Source organism: Crotalus tigris, unplaced genomic scaffold, assembly GCF_016545835.1.
Source record: "Crotalus tigris isolate CLP2741 ecotype Arizona unplaced genomic scaffold, ASM1654583v1 scf7180000017807.49409, whole genome shotgun sequence".
Lineage (NCBI taxonomy): Eukaryota > Metazoa > Chordata > Lepidosauria > Squamata > Viperidae > Crotalus > Crotalus tigris.
In genome coordinates this window covers 29,035-49,409 of record NW_024096649.1, presented here as the reverse complement: position 1 = coordinate 49,409, position 20,375 = coordinate 29,035, and the positions used below count along the sequence as shown (strand labels likewise).

The following is a 20,375-nucleotide window of genomic DNA, read 5'->3' as shown; positions in this document are numbered from 1 at the left end:
GTAGCTTTAACGTGTGCTATATAGAAAACAGGAGCCTTGCTAGAGAATATTAAATGATTGAATTAGGGACTCAAACCAGAGTTTCTCCTGGTTATGGCATTTCAGTAATTTCAAAAAGAGTTCACAAATAGTTTAGATTCAGTGGTATTAAATAAATATATGGAAATTTAAAACATAGGATGGACTTAGAAAAAAAGAGATCTGAATAACCACTCTTTCTATTCTCTTTATTTTAAAGGTTCTACAGGCAGAGACACCCAGAGGGGAGGTATGTTTTACAGTTCAAGACCTGAAATTAAAAGAGCAATGGAACTGGCAGATGTTGCTTTGAGAAAGGATAAAAGTGAACGACTAGGTCTAGCTATATGTGACAAACCTTCAGAAAGTGAAGGAGAAGAAGAGGAAGAAGAAACGGAGGTAATTTTTGTTTAAATTGTTGTTTTCAGAAGTGCTAGGAGAAATGCTTTTCTTTATTTCTTAGGAGTCATGTTTATATGAATGAATCTTTTGCCTTTAAAAAAAAAAGTTTCACAAACTCATCTATCAATAGAACTCTGAGTTCTTTTCCAAACAAAAGATAAAACATACCTAATCAAATCAGTTAAAAGAATCAAATTGAATTCCCTGTGAAAACTTCAATACATCCCATACACTTGCTGGCTCCAGTTAGATACCTGTATCAAGACATGTTTCTTGATGAAGAAAGTCAGGTAGATAAATTCTTTAGTGAGCTGTTGTCTTAACCAGGGGTAGGCAACCTTGGCTCTTTTATGACTCGACTTCAGCTCCTAGAATTCCTGAGCCAGCCATGCTGATGGGAAAGGGAGAGGTTTCCAAGCTGAACCATGCTGGCTCAGGAATTCTGGGAGTTGAAGTCCACAAGTCATAAAAGAGCCAAGGTTGCCTACCCCCGTCTTAGACAGATAAACCTGTATAGTTTTCTTTTATTGATTATATATTTCTCTTAGCAAGAATGTCTAAGCTACAGAACATTGATCTACTCATTTATTTACAAATAAGGCATTGGGGAAAGGACCCAATTTTTGCAGGTTGGAAAGTTGAAGTGTTAGATTGCTAATAATCAACTTGATTTTCAAATATCCATTTTTATATTTCTTGGCTTTTTTTCCTTTAAGCAGGTGAGTGATGAAGGCGATGATTTCGACACAGTAAAGGAAATAAAAACTAGAAATAAAAGAATAGCTAGACGAAAGCTTTCTGATGGAAAAGCCAAAAAGAGAAAGATTTTCATGGATTCAGACACAGATAATGAAGGTTCTGATATGGAATTTCAGCCAGATGAAGGTAGCAGTGATGAAAATAGTGTTGAAATACGTGACAGTGAGACTTCTGAATCTGAAACTGGCCCTGAAAAGAAGAGTTCCGTTAAAGTACTGACTAAACGTTCTCCTAAACAAATGCAGGGAAAGGCATGTAAATCTCGCCAAAACAACCTATCTGACACACCCAGTAGGGAAATCTGTCCTGAGAGCATGTATAAATTAGCATCTTATGCAGCTCCTGAAAGTTTTGATTTTCGACCAAGCATTAATGGAGGAGGAGCCGGAGGGGGAGGAGGAGATGGCAATCCAACCGTATGGGAGCATGAAAAAATAGATTGGCTTCATGATGGTAGAAGGAAGGATAGTCATAGAAGACGACAAAATGATCCAGATTATGACCCAAGTACTTTATTTGTGCCAGAGGATTATCTTAAAAACTGCACTCCAGGAATGCGGAAATGGTGGGAGTTGAAAAGTCAAAATTTCGATGCCGTGATTTTTTATAAAGTTGGAAAATTTTATGAGTTATATCACATGGATGCCGTTGTTGGTGTAAATAAGCTTGGATTGGTTTTTATGAAAGGCACTTGGGCTCACTCAGGTTTTCCAGAAATGGCATTTGATAGATTCGCCAATGTCTTAGTCCAAAAAGGTTATAAAGTTGTACGAATCGAGCAGATGGAGACTCCTGAGATGATGGAAGCACGGTGTAAATCTTTGGTTCACCCAACAAGATTTGACAGAGTTGTGCGCCGAGAAATATGCAGGATAATTTCCAAAGGCACACAGACCTACAGTATTCTTGATGGTGACTATTCAGAGACCCACAACAAATATCTTCTTTGCATAAAAGAAAAAATAGATGATTCTGCTGGCCTGCATCGTACTTATGGAGTTTGCTTTGTTGATACAACAGTTGGAAAGTTTTATGTTGGCCAGTTTGTGGACGATCGTCATTGTTCTAGGTTTAGAACACTTCTGGCTCATTATACTCCTGTACAGATACTTTTTGAGAAAGGAAACCCTTCTGCAGAAACACAAAAGATACTTAAAGGTTTAATCTCTTTTACTGTTCAAGAAAGCTTGATTCCTGGTTCTCAGTTCTGGGATGCATCTAAAACTTTAAAAACTCTCATTGAAGAAAGTTATTTTCAGAACAAAGAGAATACAAATAGTAGAAACACTCTGCCCGCAGTAATCAGGTCTATGACTGCAGAAAGTGATTCATTGGGACTTACTCCTGCAGAAAACAGTGAACTTGCTCTCTCAGCTCTAGGCAGTTGTGTATTCTATCTTAAAAAATGTATTATTGACAAGGAACTTTTATCAATGGCAAATTTTGAAGAATACATTCCTGTGGATGTTGATATAGTTAACAGAACCAGATCAAATAGTGCTTTTGAGAAAACAAACCAGCGAATGGTACTAGATGGGGTAACACTAGCAAACCTGGAAATACTACAGAATGCAACCAGGAGTTCAGTAGAGGGCACATTATTGGAAAAAATTGACACTTGTTGTACACCTTTTGGAAGAAGACTGCTGAAGCAATGGCTCTGTGCACCATTATGTAATCCTTGTGCTATTAACGATCGCCTGGATGCAGTTGAAGACCTCTTAGCTGAGGCTGCTAAAATGTCTGATATCCGTGACCGTCTCAAAAAACTCCCAGATCTTGAAAGGCTTTTGAGCAAAATTCACAGTATTGGATCTTCTCTTAAGAACCATAACCATCCAGACAATAGGGCTATTTTATATGAGGAGGCTAGGTACAGTAAGAAAAAGATTATAGATTTCTTGTCTGCACTGGAAGGATTTAAAATAATAATTGAAATTCTCTCAATTTTGGAAGATACTGTTAATGGTTTTAAGTCTAAAATACTAAAACAAATAGCAACAGTGAAATCAAAGAATCCAGCAGGCTGCTTCCCAGACTTGAAAGCGGAACTTGAAAAATGGGATTCTGCTTTTGATCATAATATCGCACGGAGGACAGGTGTGGTTAATCCAAAAACTGGTTTTGATTCTGATTACGATAAAGCATTAGAAGATATCAGTGAAATTGAGGAAAATCTTCGTCAATATTTGGAAATACAACGCAAAAGACTTGGTGTCAGAGCCGTGATGTATTGGGGAGCAGGCAAAAACCGTTACCAAATGGAGATTGCAGAAACTGCTGTGCCTCGGGATTTGCCTGATGAATATATCATGAAGTCTAGTAGAAAGGGCTATAAACGTTTCTGGACAAAAGACATAGAGAAAATGTTAAATGAAATTATCAACGCTGAAGAACGGAGAGATGCAGCACAAAAAGATTGTATGAAAAGATTATTCTATGACTTTGATAAAACCAGAAAAGATTGGCAAACTGCAGTGGAATGCATCGCTGTTCTAGGTATGTTGTCTTCTGTGTAAAAGTTGAATCACATTGGCACATCTACGTAACTTTGATTGGGACTATCAAAAAGTGTTCACAGGATATTTATTAAGAAAAAAGTAATTTTACAATTATGATGTGTTTGTTTGGCTTTTTATTGTAATATCTCAGCCCTCAAACATAACAGGTATATATTCTGCATAGCTTTGACTCTGCTTCAGCTGTAGAGCCTCAGATACAAAAGTTTAAACTATATGACAGACATTTTGATTAAAGAGCTCTCCTTAAAGGAACAAATTTATATGCTTGGTACAGAAAGGGGAGCTGCCCTGGCTGAGCATAGACTGGCACTGTGCCTTGTCATTTGAGAGATCTGTACTGCAGTCAAAATGATAATTCCAAGTGTATAGCTAAATAGGAAATTTTCGCAAGAAATACTTGAAGGAGGAAAGTTAACTCTTATTTTTGTTTTATTTTCTAGATGTTTTGTTATGCCTTGCCCGCTATAGTCAGGGATGTGATGGACCATTGTGCCGCCCAGAAATCTTGTTGCCAGAAAACATCCCACCTTTTGTGGAGCTCAAAAGCTCACGTCATCCATGCATTACAAAAATATTCTTTGGAGATGATTTCATTCCTAATGATATTGTAATAGGCTTAGAGGATAAAAAAACAAACAGCAGAGCTACTTGTGTCCTTGTGACTGGTCCAAACATGGGAGGAAAATCTACGCTCATGAGACAGGTGAATAGACACAGGCACCCTTTAGTCTGGCTTTAACATTTTTCATTTTTTAATCTTATATGTATTTGTGGTGACTTTATAGTTCTTTGTGGTATTTCCAGTATTAGTTTGCTCAGCCGCTAATATAATTTGTGCAAACAGAATTGTGTTGAAGATAGCAAGTTGGAACTAGATAGTCTCTCTCTCCCCTTTCCTCAACATCTTTTTATGTAAGTATTGATTAAATGCTACTATGCAAGAATATTCCAGATGAAAATTACTGCTCCAAAATAAGACACATTTCAAAAGAGGACTGGACTCCAAGTTAGTGATATTCTTTTACTGATCCAGATTCTATTACTGGGATAATGAATTTTGCTTCATTGAATTTCATTTGCATAACTTTTCATAGAAATCCGTTATTTTATATAAATTGTTTCCCTATTGTCCAGATGGTACTGTACCAGCCATAGGAAAGAAGCACACCATTGAACATGCCTCGTATATGTTTAATTTTCTTTTCAAAGATCCCTAAACAATAAAATGAAACTGTTTCATAATATCTCCTTTTGGAGCATGTGAGTTAAATTGTAAATAGCCTTATGAGACCCCAAGTATGCTATACACATTTTAGGAACAGTAAATAGGAAGCAACACATGACAACACTTAATTATGTCGACTTATGATGGCAATTCTGATTGTTCTGGTTACTGTCCTTAGGCAAATTCCATGCAGTTGCAGTGTCCTGAGGTCACATTGCCATTTGCTACCCCCATCAGCTTCCTCATTGATTTGGCTTGTGGGAAGCCAGCAGAGAAGGTTAGAGGGCAATTGTGACCACGGGATGCTGTGACTGGTAATTTTAAGCCAGTTGCCAAGCAACCGCTACAAGTACAAGGACGTAAGTACCCCTTGTTCACACCGTTGTAATTTCAAATGGTCGCTGAACCGCTGGTCATTAAATGAGGACTATCTTTAGTTTCAGATGCCCTTTTTAAAGCTATCTACTGAAGATTTTCAAAATATCGTTTATTTTTAAATCTTTACTAGTTCTGTTGCAGAGTTTTAACTTCATAGAGTGACTAAAATAAATAGAATAATTTAGTATTAAATTTGAACATTGGGAAAGAGTGCCCCACCGCTATCAGTTCTTCATTGGGGGTATTCAGTGCCATTAATATAGTTAGTCCTTAGTTTTCCACCATAATGGGCCCTGGCATTTCTATCATATGTCATGACGGTCGTAAGTCAAGGCACCCATGTGACCTGATTTTACTGTTTTTGCAGCAGCCACTAAGAGAACAAGTCATTAAATGAACGCAGTAATCATTAAGCAAATCATTCTATTTCTATGGGCATTTTTTGCTGAAAGCAGGAAAGTTGTAATTCATGGTCATGTGACCACAGAATGCTGCAACTAATCACAAAGGTGAGCTGGTTGCCAATCACCTGAAATGCAGTCATGTGACTGCGGGGATGTATATGCAGCATTGGAATTGGCTCATAAATAACTTTTGGGAGGCCCATTGCAATTTCAGATGGTTTCAAAGTGACTGGCGTTTAAGTAAGAACAATCTAACAAAAGAAAGGATGGTTCTCTTCTATACAATTTAAATGTCAATACTGATTCTTGATAACTGCTTGAACAAGTCCCTGCGGTTTTTCAGAAGCAGTTCGCCATTGCCTCCTTCATAAGGCTGAAAAAGAGTGATTGGCTCATGGTCACTCAGCTGGCGTTGTACCTAAAACAGGAGTACAACTCATGATTTCCTGGTTTCTAGCCTGGTTACTACACCAGATTGGCTTTCTGGTCTCAGTGGAGTAACTTGAACTTTAGTGGCAATATAGATGGGGGGGCAGATTAATGGTTGCAGAACAAGTTAATAAAAAGAGTTATTTGCTTTTGCCTTTATTGCTTTGCAGGCTGGTCTCTTGGTAATAATGGCTCAGTTGGGATGCTTTGTACCTGCTGAATCTTGCAGGCTTACTCCTGTTGATAGAGTGTTCACTAGACTAGGAGCTTCAGATAGAATTATGTCAGGTGGGTTCCACATGTTTTTGTAAATGCTAAAAGACTAATTGCCTTCTCAACACAATATGTAATGATCAAATTGAAGGATTTCTTTCTAGATTACCTCCAAGTTCAGTCTGAGTTAAAAATTCTCATATCAAACCTAGAAAGTACGAATCATTTCCAAAACCTCTGTTGATCACTGGAAAATAACTGTTTAAGTACACAGCATGTTTCAGTTGTCTGGCAGTTGAAAGTATATTGTTTTAAGGTACCGTTTTCTGGTTGAACATTCAGAGCATTCCTATTAGATTGATAAAATATAAGCATCACAGTGAAGAGAAGAATGATAAACCAGCAAAGTTGAATGTTGCCTTAAACCAAGGCTTGAAACACTTTCCTAATATAGTATTCTCCACCTATGTTGGAGGGCAATTCTTCTCATTTTGCGTTGTTTGTAGATCTTTCACTATGGGGCTGCTCTAGCCAACCATGGAAATAAATCAAGCTGAAATAGTGTTTTGTGATTTGTTGGTATTACAGTAAGCAGAAGTTGTACCGTGTTCCCTCAAAAATAAGACCTATCCTGAAAATAAGCCCTAGCTTGACTTTTACATGTACACCTAATATAAGCCCTACCCCCAAAATAAGCCCTAGTTAAGACCCTGCCCACTCCGTCCCACCGTCTAGTTGTACGAGGTGGGGTGAGACGCGTAAAAATCAAACTAGGACGGGTGGGGGAGTGGAGCAGCCCCACGTGCCCTGCACCCGTTTTCCTCAGGACCCCTGCAGCCAGGCCTTCCATACCCTGATACCTGCCTCGTCTCATAACAGCAGCAATCCCGTACAGCAGTAGCCTGCATGGCCACTGGCCCACTTCCTCTGTTTGCCGGCAGCTACTCGCGGCAGGAAGCCACATAGCACAGTGCGCTGGTGCTGGCGCCTGCTGTAGGAGGCCATGTGACACGTCACACTGGTGCTGTCGCTTGCGGCAGGAGGCCTCATGGCATATTGCACCGGTGCCATTGCTCATGGCAGGAAGCTGAGTGTCACATCACGCCGGTACTACCACTTGCACGTGCCACAGCACAACACATGTACCCTGCCGTGAGCAGCAGGACCGGCGCAATGCGTCACGTGGCCTCCAACTATGAGTGGCCGTAGAAGTTGGGCGGTGGCGCAACAGGTGTCGGGTCATGGGAAGATGGGCTGCAGTGGTCCTGAGGTAAGTGGGTAAGACATCCCCCCAAAATAAGACCTAGTGCCTCTTTTGGAGGCAAACTATAAGACCGGGTCTTATTTTGGGGAAAACATGGTAGTTGTGTATTAGACAGTATGTGCAACCAATAATGTGTGTTATGGGGGAATGTTTACATTTGTTGCATGTTATATTCCTGCCTTAGGCTACATTTTGTTAATATCTTAATATGTTTTCCATTAGGAGAGAGTACGTTCTTTGTTGAGCTTAGTGAGACTTCGAGTATACTGCAACATGCAACAGAGCATTCCCTTGTTCTTATGGATGAGCTAGGTATGTATGCTGATTGATTAAGAGTGTCATAATTGGATTTTAATGCTTCCAGAAATCCGCTAGTTCAAAATCAGATTTGTGTTGCCCATATATTTGCTGACTTCAGTGTGGTTTGGAAAGGCAAAATAATGTGTAATGTGATATGCATTTTCTTTAAATGAAAGTCTCTGCTACTACCTGGGCAATAGTCATGCAAACTTCTAATAATACTTTGCAGGATATACCAAAGACCCAGAGTTCACTTTAAATTAGACAAAAAATGTTTGCAATGCTTAATGGTGGGTTTTTCTTGCCCAGCCATATCTAAAACACAGACCTATTTTTTCAAATATGTATAGTATATAGCTATGGGAAAGTAAAATGTTACTAATACTATAGAGTAAATTAATTCATCAGAATTGAGATGTTTTGCAAGGATAATGAATGAGAAAATTAACAGACAAGTAAAACCATAAACAATTGCTAAATCATAAAAAAAAGACCTTCAAACAAACCAAAGGCAAGTTATTAGAACAATGTGACTGCCCAGTTTTTGCTTAAACATTTTAATGAAGGCCTTGCTTGCTTATTCTGCCTTATATAAAAACAGACACCCCCTTGACAGGATTTGCCACTAAGAGACAAACTCCTGTCCAGCCAAAATGTTGAGAATCCCACCAAGCTAACAGCACTATCTGGGACAGAGTGTTTTAACCAAGTTTTTGTTGCAATGATGACATAGCAGTTTCTCACCATTTTTGGCTCTAAGGAGCGAGCATTAGCAAACAAAATAGATGGTAGTGACACTTGATGTGGTTTAGCTTTTAGCCTACAGTACTTGTTACTCCTCCATGTTACCACCTTTCTTCTTTTGATCACACCGCTGCCTCTTCTGAATGTCAGCACTGGAGGGAGACTTCCCTCCTGCAAAGGTACACACACACACACACACCGTTGCCACTCCCCAAAATGCTGAGCCCAACGTTGACTCCATCTCCAGGCACTTTCAAAAATTGTAGCCAACAACTCACCCTCATATTGTTGCTGACTCTTTCCACCAAAGTAATCTGAAGCAACAGATTACAGAACAATTTTATCTATAGTCCCTCTTGCTAAATATCTCCATATCGAATATGGACTGATGGTCATATAAAAGTTTAGCATTACAATTCGTCTTTCTTGTCTCAGTTCTTAAAAAGTCACTCAACCCAATGGCTCATTCATCTTCAAAACCCCAACACTTTTGAGAGCTGAAGCCGCTGCAGCCAAGCAAGGCACCGCCGTTTTGAAAAACCTTTAGAATCTTTGGTTTGTATCTTTGTTTTTCATGACTGACTTTTATTATAGTTGTTTTAGAACAACAGTTCTTTAGCTAGTTTTGGCTTCATATGCATCAGGTTCTTCTTAAGAACCTAAGTTGACATAATGTATTGGTATAGTACAGGGATGTCAAACTGGGGCAATGGGGGAAAAGTCGCGATACGTCACAGCAGGTTACGTGATGTTGCAAGTTTGACACCCCTGGTATAGTATATGTGCAGATCCAAACAGTATGCCTTTTGCAATTGACAGATGAATATTTTGTCAATGTGCAGATTTTTGAAGTGCCATCCAAGATTTTTGATATGACATACTGTGCCTCTAACCACTACGACCACCACATCCGGTTTATTATTTATTATGGTTGGTTACACAGTCAGCCAGATGCTTAGATTGGATCGACATTTTATCTACTTCTTTAGTCCTTCCCAAGGACTTGGGTTAGGCAGATCTTGTTGCTAATAATATTAAAGGTATTATTGAAGAATAGTCCTTGGTGGCTAACAATCATTTGTTTAGGAACCATTCGACATTAACAGCAGCACTGAAAAAAGTGACTTATGGCTAATTGTTTTTCACATGACCATTTCAGCATCCCCATGTGACAAAAATGTGGATGCTTGCAGCTGGCATGTATTATGATCGCAGTATCCGCAGGTTATGTGATCACTTTTTGCGACCTTCTGACAAAGTTGATGAGGAAGTCAGATTCACATAGTTGTGTTACTAACTCAATGATTCACTGTGGCAAGAAAGGTGGTAAAATGGGGCAAAATTCACTTAACAAATTATCTTCTTAGCAATGGAAATTTTGGACTTGGTTGTGGTCCTAAGTTGAGTATCTATAAAGCTGCCTTTTGTAACTGACTGATGGTGATTTTTGTCAATACTGATGGTGTTCCAATGGAGCTCCAGATATTTTGGAAATGCACCCAAAGCACCTATTACTATTGGTACCATCTTTGTTTTCCCCCAGTTTCTACTTCTATTTGCAGGTCTTTATATAAAATATGTTATATTTTGTGATTTTTTTTTCCCAATGCTTTCTCTCCTGTTCTATTGTTTCCAGGAATTGCAATGTTCACTATTCAGATTTCTTTTTGTTTTTCTTATCAACAATTGTTAAATCTGGAGTGTTATATGGCATGTGCCTGTCAGTTTGAATTATAAAGTCCCAGAGCACCTTAGCTTCTTCATTTTCTATCACTTTGTCTATTTTATGGTCCTAGCAGTTCTTGTTTGCAGGCAAATGGTATTTCTTGCAGATATTCAGATATGCAGATAATGGGCCCTATCCAACAAAATGAGCTTTAATGTGGAGAAAAGCAAAGTTTTACATTTAGGTAGGAAAAATCAAAGGTATAAGTACAGATTAGGTGAGAACTGGCTCAAAAACAGCAACTCTGAGAGGGACCTTGGAGTCCTAGTGAACGATCATTGACTATGAGCCAGCAGTGTGCAGCAGCAGCCAAAAAAGCTAATACAATCTTGCGTTGTATAAATAGAGGCATAGAATCAAGATCACGAAAAGTATTAGTGCCGCTTTATAAGACCCTAGTAAGACCACACCTGGAATACTGCAACGAATTTTGGTCACCATGCTACAAAAAAGATGTTGAGACCTTGGAAAAAGTTCAGAGAAGAGCAACTAAGATGATCCAAGGCCTGGAGACTAAAACATATAAAGAACGGCTTCAGGACTTGAGTTTGGCTAGTCCACAGGTCGGCAACCTGCGGCTCCGGAGCTGCGTCTCTGCAGGAAGCAGGAAGGGCAGGAGAGAGCTAGCTAGCCCAGCCATGCTGACTCAGGAATTCTGGGAGTTGAAGTCCATGAGTCATAAAAGAGCCGAGGTTGCCTACAGCTTGAAGCCAGCTTGCCAGGTGAGCAGCAGATAGGAGAGAGGGAGAGAGGGGGGGAGAGAAAGAGAGAGAGAGAAAGAAAGAGTGGGGGAAGAGGACTGGCAAACCAAGGGCAGATAGATAGAGAGGGAGAGAGAGAGAGAGAGAGACCCTTTTGACATCTAAAATGAAGATAACACTGCATATATCCTTTTTTACCTGTGTGTGTGTGTGTGTGTGTGTGTGTGTGTGTGTGTATGTATGTGTGTGTGTGTATATATATATATATGTATATGTATACGTATATGTATATATGTATGTATGTATATATAATGGGTTTTGCGGCTCCCGGTGTTTTGTTTTCGGTGGGAAACGGGTCCAAGTGGCTCTTTGAGTGTTTTGGGTTGCCTACCCCTGGGCTAGTCTAAAGAAAAGAAGAAATAGAGGTGACATGATAGCAGTATTCCAGTATTTGAGTGGCTGCCACAAAGAAGAGGAAAGCACCCTAGGGCAGGACAAGAAACAATGGTTGGAAACTGATCAAAGAGAGTAGCAACTGATCAAAGAGAGAAAGTTCTTAACAGCAATGACAATTAACCAATGGAACAGCTTGCCTTCTATTCTCCTGGTATTGCCACATAAATTATCCACACTTTCTTCTTTCCAACCAGTTAAATAAATCATGTTTATGTTGTGCCAAGATTTTATCAGTTTGTATATTGGAAATCGCACAATATTTTAACCTCATTCTCTACTACTTTTTCAATTATATGCCACCATTTTTTTGTTATTGCACATAATTTTTACAGATGTTCCAGTGAATCTTTTTGGTGACTGTGTTATGTCATTGTTTATAATCAGTTTGGGTGGTCATTTCTTCTTTGAATCATTTGATTTTTCAATTCTGGCCTTGATTGCATTAGTTTGAATATTTATTTATTTATTAATCAAATGCGTGTAGATACCCATCTCATGGAAAACAACTCCAGGCAGCTATATAAATTTAATAAATAAATGTATTCAAACTAATGCAATCAAGATTGCTCTTGAGCAGCCAAAATCAACCCTTCAATTTCTTCTTTTAATGTTCCTGTTGTAAGTCATTGTCAGGTTTTATTGTTTTTCACATTCACCCCCTTGATCCTTTGTAGAAATTGACTGTAATTTTCCTTACCAGCATTATGGGTTTTTTAATTAATTATTTCAATATTTATGTTTTGCTTCCTGCACATTGAGTGAGATCGTTTTTAACTTGCATCAATGCTTGTTCTTGGCTGTGTTTTTTATAATTAGCCAATGTATGCTTTTCTTCTTCAACAGTTGGTTTGACTTGAAGTAAACTTCAGCCTCCATTTCTATAACATATATAATCAATACAGGGCTATAATATATAGTTAATATTGACCCAAACTGTCCAGTTCAGCTGGTATCCAGTTAATAATTCCAGCAGTGTATTCAATTTTGTGTTTATCAGTTTTCTTGGTCTTTGGATGTATTTACCAATTGTATTTTTAATTTGCCCATGATTGATATTATCCAACTGTAAAACGGTCAGGTACTTACAGGCTTCACCTGATGGCTCTTGATGGTTTGGCCATTTGGCATTTCAATTCTATATTACTGTTCATGATTTCATTGCTCTGCTTGGATTCACCTAGACCAGGGGTAGGCAACCTTGGCTCTTTTATGACTCGTGGACCTCAACTCCCAGAATTCCTCAGCCAGTTGAAGTCCACAAGTCATAAAAGAGCCAAGGTTGCCTACTCCTGACCTAGACCAGGGGTTTAGGGGTTGTGCTTAATCATTGGATCAGCTGGAGCAACATTATCCAATCAGAGCCAGACTGAATCGTAGCTTACAATTTCTCTAGGCCAAATTCCATAGTTATATCTGTACTAAAAATTCTTGCAGTACTTGTAAATGACTGAATTTCAACTTCTGATTTTCTATAAAGCTTCAGATATTCCATATGAAATAGATGTGAGGTTTCATTATCGTTTTTTTGCTTTTGATAGCCAAGATTTGTTTTCTTCAAAATCAATGAAAGTGGAATCATAGCAATGAAAATAACAAAGGTGATGAGTCCCCTTGATATTTCCTCTCCTAATATAGACAAAGCCCATATTTTGATTTCCAACCATCAGTTCTGTTTTCTACTGCTGTATTAATTTTCCTATAAACTAATGTTTTATTGATACCTCTCGTTTCCAAACGTTTCATGATTCCTCTGAATCAAACATCTTTTTATAATCAATCCAGGTTTTATTCAACTCTTGCAATTCTCTAGAACCATTGTATAAATCAATTTGATCTTTTGTACCTCTACTTTTCTTTTAATTTCCTTATTTTCCTTATCTCCTTTCTGTTTTATTTGAAGGAAGTTATTTTCTTCCTGATAACTTTGAATGTTATCTATTATGCTGTGAGTAATGTAAATATTGTAGACAAGCATGTTATCAGCCTACAGTTTCCTGGTATTACCCCTTTCATTGGGTCTTTTTGAATCAAATAGGTTTTGCCAGTTGCTGATGTCCCCTAGGATGGGAAATAATAAAAAAAGGGAGGGCTTCAACAGATACTATTACAAGTTTTCTAGCTTCAGAAGACAGGAAAGCAAGATGTTTATTTATTCAGACCTATGCAGTTCATTTACTATTTTCCTGTTACCTATGACTTTGTAAGGAATAAGTATTTTTTCTTTTCTTTTTCTCCATATTAACATCCTGTTAGCAAAAGGGAATGTTAAACATTATTATGAATTTTCTGTGTCACTTCTCCATATGCAATTAATGTTTAATTTGGGGATAAGACCAAGCAAAAGCACATTTTTACATATAAAGAAACAGCTATAATTGTATAATTTCTTCCATGATAGAGATAGAAACTTCAATCTTTGTGAGAAATGTATTCTGTTGTAGTGTGCATCATGCTAATTGTTTGCATTTCCTATAAAATTGAAGTTTGTTCTTTCATTAGCTATGCTGTACTGAAATGCAGTACTTTGCTTTTTTAAATTGCCTGTTACATTTTTAGCAATGCAGATTTGTACACGCAGTGGTAGATGTTTGGTTTGGCTTCAAATGGAAATTGATAAGGGAAGATTCTTAAATCCAAACTGCAGGATACAGGGAGACCTTGACTTACAACCAGTCGCTTAACAAACAGTTGAAGTTAAGACAGACTCAAAAATAGCTATTTACGATCTGTCCTGAAAGTTACAATTGGTGCACCATTTGGATAAGCTGGATTCAAACTTAATCACCATGACTTGCTTAATTATTGTAGTGACTCACTTAATGACCATGGGTTATAAAATCGAATTCAGTCATGTGATGACTTGACTTACGACTGCAATGACTTATCAAAATTCTAGGCTCAATTGTAGTTATAAGTCAAGTCCTGTAGTTATTTGTTGCAATAGGTTTGCTACAATTTTGTCTCAATTTTCCAGGGAGAGGAACAGCGACTTTTGATGGAACTGCTATTGCTAGTGCGGTTGTCAAAGAACTTTCAGAGAATATTAAGTGTCGTACAATGTTTTCAACGCATTATCATTCTTTAGTAGAAGATTATTCTCACAGTCTCTCTGTACAATTGGGACACATGGTATGTAATATTCTGTGCTTGTAATGGTAGTTTTAGCATTTTTATTAAACCTATGAAATGTTTAAGAACGTTCTTTGTTAAAACAGATTACTACTAAATGAAAACCATCCTTGTTTCCAAGAATAATTAAGAAGAACTAAAATTAGAAAATATGTAAAATTGTTTTCCCTTCATTTCCTAAATATTGGTAAATTTTTGATCTTTATTGTTAGTCAATTTGCACCAGTGGTATTTAAACATTTGTGAATCCTTTTGAATTTTTAATATTTGTGCAGAAATAAGAACTAAAATATGAACTGTTCTCCACACATCCTAAAACTAAATAGAGAACCCAGTTAAACAAATGAGTTAAAAACATATTTATTCATTTATTTATTGAGGGAAGTGATCCAAAGCAACATGTTTCTGTATGGCAAAAGTATGTAAACCTGTAGGATTATCATTTCATTTGAAGGAGAAATTAAGAGCCAGGTGTTTTGATCAGTTTGAGGTGAGTATTGCATGTGCTGTGTTATTTAAAGAACAGAAATCTGGGTGAATCAAAATCAGATCTTCACAACACAGCTAGGTGGAAGTGTATCATGATTCAAACAAGGGACATTCCTAAGTACCTCCAAAAAAACAGCTGTTGATGCTCACCAGGCTGGAAAAGTTTATCAAACTATTTTTAAAGAGTTTGGACACCACCAGTCCACTCTTAAGCAGATCATGTATAAATAGAGGCAGTTCAACATCATTATCCACCCAAGAGAAGTCAACCAACCAAGAACACACCAAAAATAAGCCTTCAAGCCCAGGTAACCTACAGAACTAAAAGCTTCTCTTGCTTCAGCAAATATCCGTATTCATGACATTATGATCACAAGAACACTGGACAATGCTGTGCATTGCAAGGAGAAGGCCACTACTCCAAATAGAGCATTGTTGCCCATTTACTGTTTGTGAAAGATTCCATGGATAAACCACTATTGGAAAAATGGGCTGTGAATGGGTGAAACCAAAATGTGACTTGAATAAAAAGTGGTTTGTTGAAAGGCAAAAGGGAGAACCTTATCCCATCTATAGAACAATATCACAGTCTGGGCCTGCTTTGCTGCCTGTGGCCCAGGATGGTTTCTCATCATTTAGGAAATTGTAATTTTTGAATTGTACCAGCAAATTCTGCAGGAAAAAAAACAAGGTTTCTGAACTCAAGAGAATATGTCATTGTCGTGTGTCTGATTAACGGAACACTACAAAGAACTTTCAGGCATTTTTCTAGCCTAAAAAGCCTTTATTAGTATTACAGAGATGTCAGCACGGCATGGTGGAAATGCTAAGATCTGAATTTCCCTTCCTTTGCACATAACATTCCAGGCATTTCCCCTCCCCTATTTTGGGGTCATGATTCACATCTTCCAATTAACTTGGAGGGCAAAGATTCACTTCCGTTTCTCAGTGCTTTCCTTATATTCTCCTCCCCTTTCACTGTCAACTGATTTAACTCTAAAAATACCAGGCAGTTCTGTATGTATTGTCAAAGCAAGAATATTCAATATTAGCAGTGTTGACAGTCATGCAGTAAGGCAGTGACCTAAACCACAAGTTGTAGAAAGAAGCAGAAGAAAAAGTTTTGGGATGGCCAAGTTAGCATCTTCACGTTAACCCTATAGAAAAGCTGTGGAAGGACCTAAAACAGAAGACTCCCACTAATCTCCCTCAGTTGAAGCTATTCTATAAGGAGGATTGTGCTAAAATTCCTCCAAGCTGATGTGCAAGACTAATCAGAATTGTTTCATTATATTTGTTGCTTCCCAAAGCAGGAACACATTACTGAAAGCAAAGGTTCACATATTTTTGCACACAAATATATAAATATGGAGATTCTCAGTCATCTAGAAGATCATGGTTGTGCCAAAGGTGCTTTTTCAAAAGGTAACTAGACTTTGTTTCTTCACTTCTGAAGATGCTTCTTGGATGAGAAGCGAAACACCTTAAAGGAAAAACAAAGTCCAGTTGCCTTTTGAAAAAGCACCTTTTGAGACACAAATATGTAGTTTTGGATCATTTTCCTCAATAAATAAATGAACAATGTTTTGACATTTATTTAATTAAACAAGACATTTAGACATTTACGCAGAAATATTGAAAATTCAAAATCCACAAACTTTTAAGCACCACTGTGAAATATGTACTTATTTAAAAGGATGCAAAATACATTGTTTGAAACTATTAAGCGACAAGATATATTCCAATGTTGAAATGATCCCATATCTAGCTTGAAAAACTTCTAGAAACAAAATGACTTTTCAGAGTGATTGGTTTCTCTTTTTCTCCTTTTCTTTCATTCTTGAAATATGTATGGTTTGTCTTTGTGGGTTGTACTAATCATTTATATTTATCAGGAGAAATGAAATGTCTATGTTGAGGGTCATTAGAGAATTAAATGTTTCTATGTAGGGCAGTATTTTCAAACCTTGGCAATTGTTAGATGTGTGGATTTCAATTCCTAAAACTCCCCAGCCATTATGATTGTCAGCCATTCCTTCTAGTTTTGATTGCTTAAATTCTGCACATTTGGAATTTATTTATTTTTAAATATTGGGTTGCCTATCTTGAGCAACTACATTATTATAACCGAGGTGTTTTTTAAAAAGCCTAAATTGCTAATGTCATATTCTTTCCAGGCTTGTATGGTAGAAAATGAGTGTGAAGATCCTAGTCAAGAAACCATCACATTCCTTTATAAATTTGTTAATGGGGCTTGCCCTAAAAGTTACGGATTTAATGCTGCAAGGCTTGCTGACATTCCAGAAGAAGTGATTCAGAAAGGCCACAAAAAGGCAAAAGAGTTTGAAAAAGCTGTTCTTTCAATGAAAGTATTTAGGTAAGTTCATCACTTTTCAATTATTCAACAAACTTTTTTATAGAAAAGTAGTCACAAATATTCATTAAAGTACCTGTGCAATTCAAGGGAAGGTTTAAAACAAATGGGGGTGAGAGGTGTTGACAGGGAATGTGAGGGGAGGTAACCCTAGTTTAATCTCCAATCATTGGAGAGTTGTAATTCATAAGTAGAGGACCCATTTCTCAACTAGTTTTAATACTGCTTTGCCCAAAGCAGTATTATCAAAGCTGTGTTAAGGCTTCAATGGGATGAGTGGAAAAATGCATACACCATCTGGATCAGAAAATCCAAAGCTACACTTTTTGTGCTTATTAAAATGGATTGAGGATTGAGTAGTTATGCTGGAATAATTGCATGTTTGATTTTACAGGAATCTTTGTTGGATAGCTGAAGGAGCATTAGCAGCCAGAGATTATCTTGACAAACAAACTCTGCTTCATGTTTGAGACCCTATATAGATTTTCCAGCAGTTTTCAAAGGCAGTATGTAGACAACGCGATGATCTAATAAACTTTATTTTTTAAAAATGACCATTTTCCATTGTCTTTCCTAGGAAATTAAACCCTTTTAATTCTTAGCTACCCTCTACATAATGATTATTGAATACTCCACAATATATTAAGTCTAGATGTTATGGTACATGCATACACTTTCAGGCTGTTGATTACCCACTGTCACCAATACACATAAATGGAAAAAAGCTATGAAACTGTATAGGGCGTCTATATACTTTTTCTCATCTTCATTTGAGCAGGAAATTACAATTGTCAGCAGTTCATAAGAGTAATGTCTAGACTGTTCAATAAAACTGTGAACAGAGTAAAATACAGGATTGTTTTAGGGAGATTCTTACAGTGTACTTTAAAACACAGTAAAACCTCCTCTTGCAAACTGTCACCTGTGTATTTTGTTTTATAGTGCATTATCTCCCAAGAAGTCTCATTAAAACATTTGTTTTGTGAGGCGATGTAAATCATGAGGATTGGAAAAAAGGGAAGGGGAGATTCTAACTGCAAAGGATACCAGAAAAATTGCTGGATATAATTTAAGATTAGTGTTCTCTTTCATAGAAAGAACATACATACTGGGACATGAGTACAGTTACAGCAAGTCTAGGTGTGCTAACAAAACAGGACACATTCAAGTACAATAAAGATTTGCTTGAAATTAAAAACTACATGAGATTAAAGCATTAAAATCATCTCAATCTGAATAAATGTTAAAAAACCAAAATAAATGCGGAAGTGCTAGCTCACATTTTTACCATATTACAAAAAAGCAATTGGTACCCATGTCCATAAAGGCAGCAACAAAGACTGCTGCTCGTCTATAGAATAGGACTACTGCAAATGGGACTGCGTTTCAATGCTACTTGTAGAAACACCAGCCTTTTGGAAGTTGCCATCTGTACAAATACGCGGCTTACTTTCTTCACACCTGTCCCTTAGTCTTTACACAGTAATGCTGAAACGCCCAGTTCTGTTATCCTGAGTCAACATATTGCCACTTTCTTTTTGGTAGGTTGAGCTCCATAGTGTCACCGTTTATTATCCATTTTAAAGTCTCTGCAGAATGGGCAAGTATAACTTCCTCAAAAAAAAAAAAATAATAACAGTTACAATAGAATGGCAGGACTTTTTTTCCCCTCAAAAGTAACTCAATTGTGCTGCAGTGTATTAGATTCTATAGGAGGAGCAGAGTCATATAGTGTATCTGTATCATGTGTCGGTTCTCCAGCTAGTGTACAGGGATTGGACAATGTTCCAGCGCCACAGTCACAAAAAAACCTGAAAGAGAGAAATCTTTTAAATATTTATTGAAAAAGTTCAACTTATATTTAATAGGTTTTCAGTCAAAGATTATGCAACATACCTATCATGTCTAATAAATTCAACATCATGTCCTTGATGGCACTTCTTAATACAATTTACACATATAGCATTGCGATCTGTAGTATTACATGTATGACATCTACGACAAAATAAAGGAAAATAATTAGGCTTTCCAAGTAAAATCCAAATCTACAGGACAGAAGGATATATCATATTTAATTGCTTACCTGTAGAAATCATGCATCGGATAGCTGGTGTAACTTGATATTTTATATAGACACTGGCCTCTACTAACAGCTTTTTCAATGGCATCTTGATTGTTCATTATTTTATTATCTATATTAAATGGCAGATTTCACAGTATTAGTTTACCATATTAATGTCTGATACACTAAAATCAATCTGAATTGGAAAACTTCAAGTATTCTATTTTCTTAAAATATTCCTTCAGATTTAATTATAATTTCAAAGGAATTTAGTAATGCAAATCCTAATGCACTTCATTACTTCTTAAATACAGCTATCTAAGAGCACCTCATTCTTTGTCAACAGTTTCCCCATCTGCCTTTGGCTTGAATAGTCTATTTTTCTGAGGTCCTGAGAGTATTAAATATTAAATATGTGGTCCCCAATGTTTGGGACTGGTCAAAACTAAAAAAACTGGAGCCTAGACCCTTCACAACGTAACTTCCTTCAGAGAAGTAATATTATGAAATTCTGAATTATCAGAATGCAATCAACTGCATACCTTCCTTTTCTTTTCCTTTTTTGAGACATGACTACAAATCAAAGAGCTGGAGCTGCCTATCCTTATTTTACAAAAAGTCTAGGGAAGCCAGACTCATTCTTGGAACATAAAAATAATACTAAAAGCTTTTGAGCAGAACTACCACCAAAGTTTTTAAGTGAAAAAGAGGCCAGAAAACCTGCCAAGTGCCAGGGAAGCAAGAGCAAGAAGACAGATATTATGCGTAAATAAGCAATGC

The 20,375-nt window shown here is 37.2% G+C and overlaps 2 protein-coding genes across 3 annotated transcripts in view; one reads left to right on the top strand and one right to left on the bottom strand.

Moving 5' to 3' along the window:
• The first annotated feature begins 66 nt into the window (after positions 1-66).
• On the top strand, positions 67-18,087 carry LOC120307702 (DNA mismatch repair protein Msh6-like). Of its 2 annotated transcripts, none has more exons than XM_039342724.1 (8): positions 67-417; positions 1,140-3,678; positions 4,142-4,404; positions 6,308-6,425; positions 7,837-7,926; positions 14,516-14,670; positions 17,337-17,536; positions 17,928-18,087. In XM_039342724.1, the coding sequence occupies exons 1-8, from the start codon at positions 271-273 to the stop codon at positions 18,001-18,003; spliced, it is 3,588 nt and encodes a 1,195-aa protein (XP_039198658.1). In that variant the 5' UTR covers positions 67-270; the 3' UTR covers positions 18,004-18,087. The 2 variants fall into 2 exon arrangements, with proteins under 2 accessions (XP_039198658.1, XP_039198657.1); XM_039342723.1 differs by having other exon boundaries at positions 68-417; positions 1,137-3,678.
• Positions 18,057-20,375, bottom strand: part of LOC120307703 (F-box only protein 11) — a 20,424-nt gene continuing 18,105 nt past the window's right edge. Inside the window, exons 14-16 of the mRNA XM_039342725.1 lie at positions 19,617-19,725; positions 19,430-19,528; positions 18,057-19,344 (exon numbers count right to left, since the gene is read on the bottom strand). Of these exons, the coding sequence (XP_039198659.1) occupies positions 19,215-19,344; positions 19,430-19,528; positions 19,617-19,725 (338 nt within the window). The 3' untranslated portion in view covers positions 18,057-19,214. The remainder of the gene's footprint in view (positions 19,345-19,429; positions 19,529-19,616; positions 19,726-20,375) is intronic.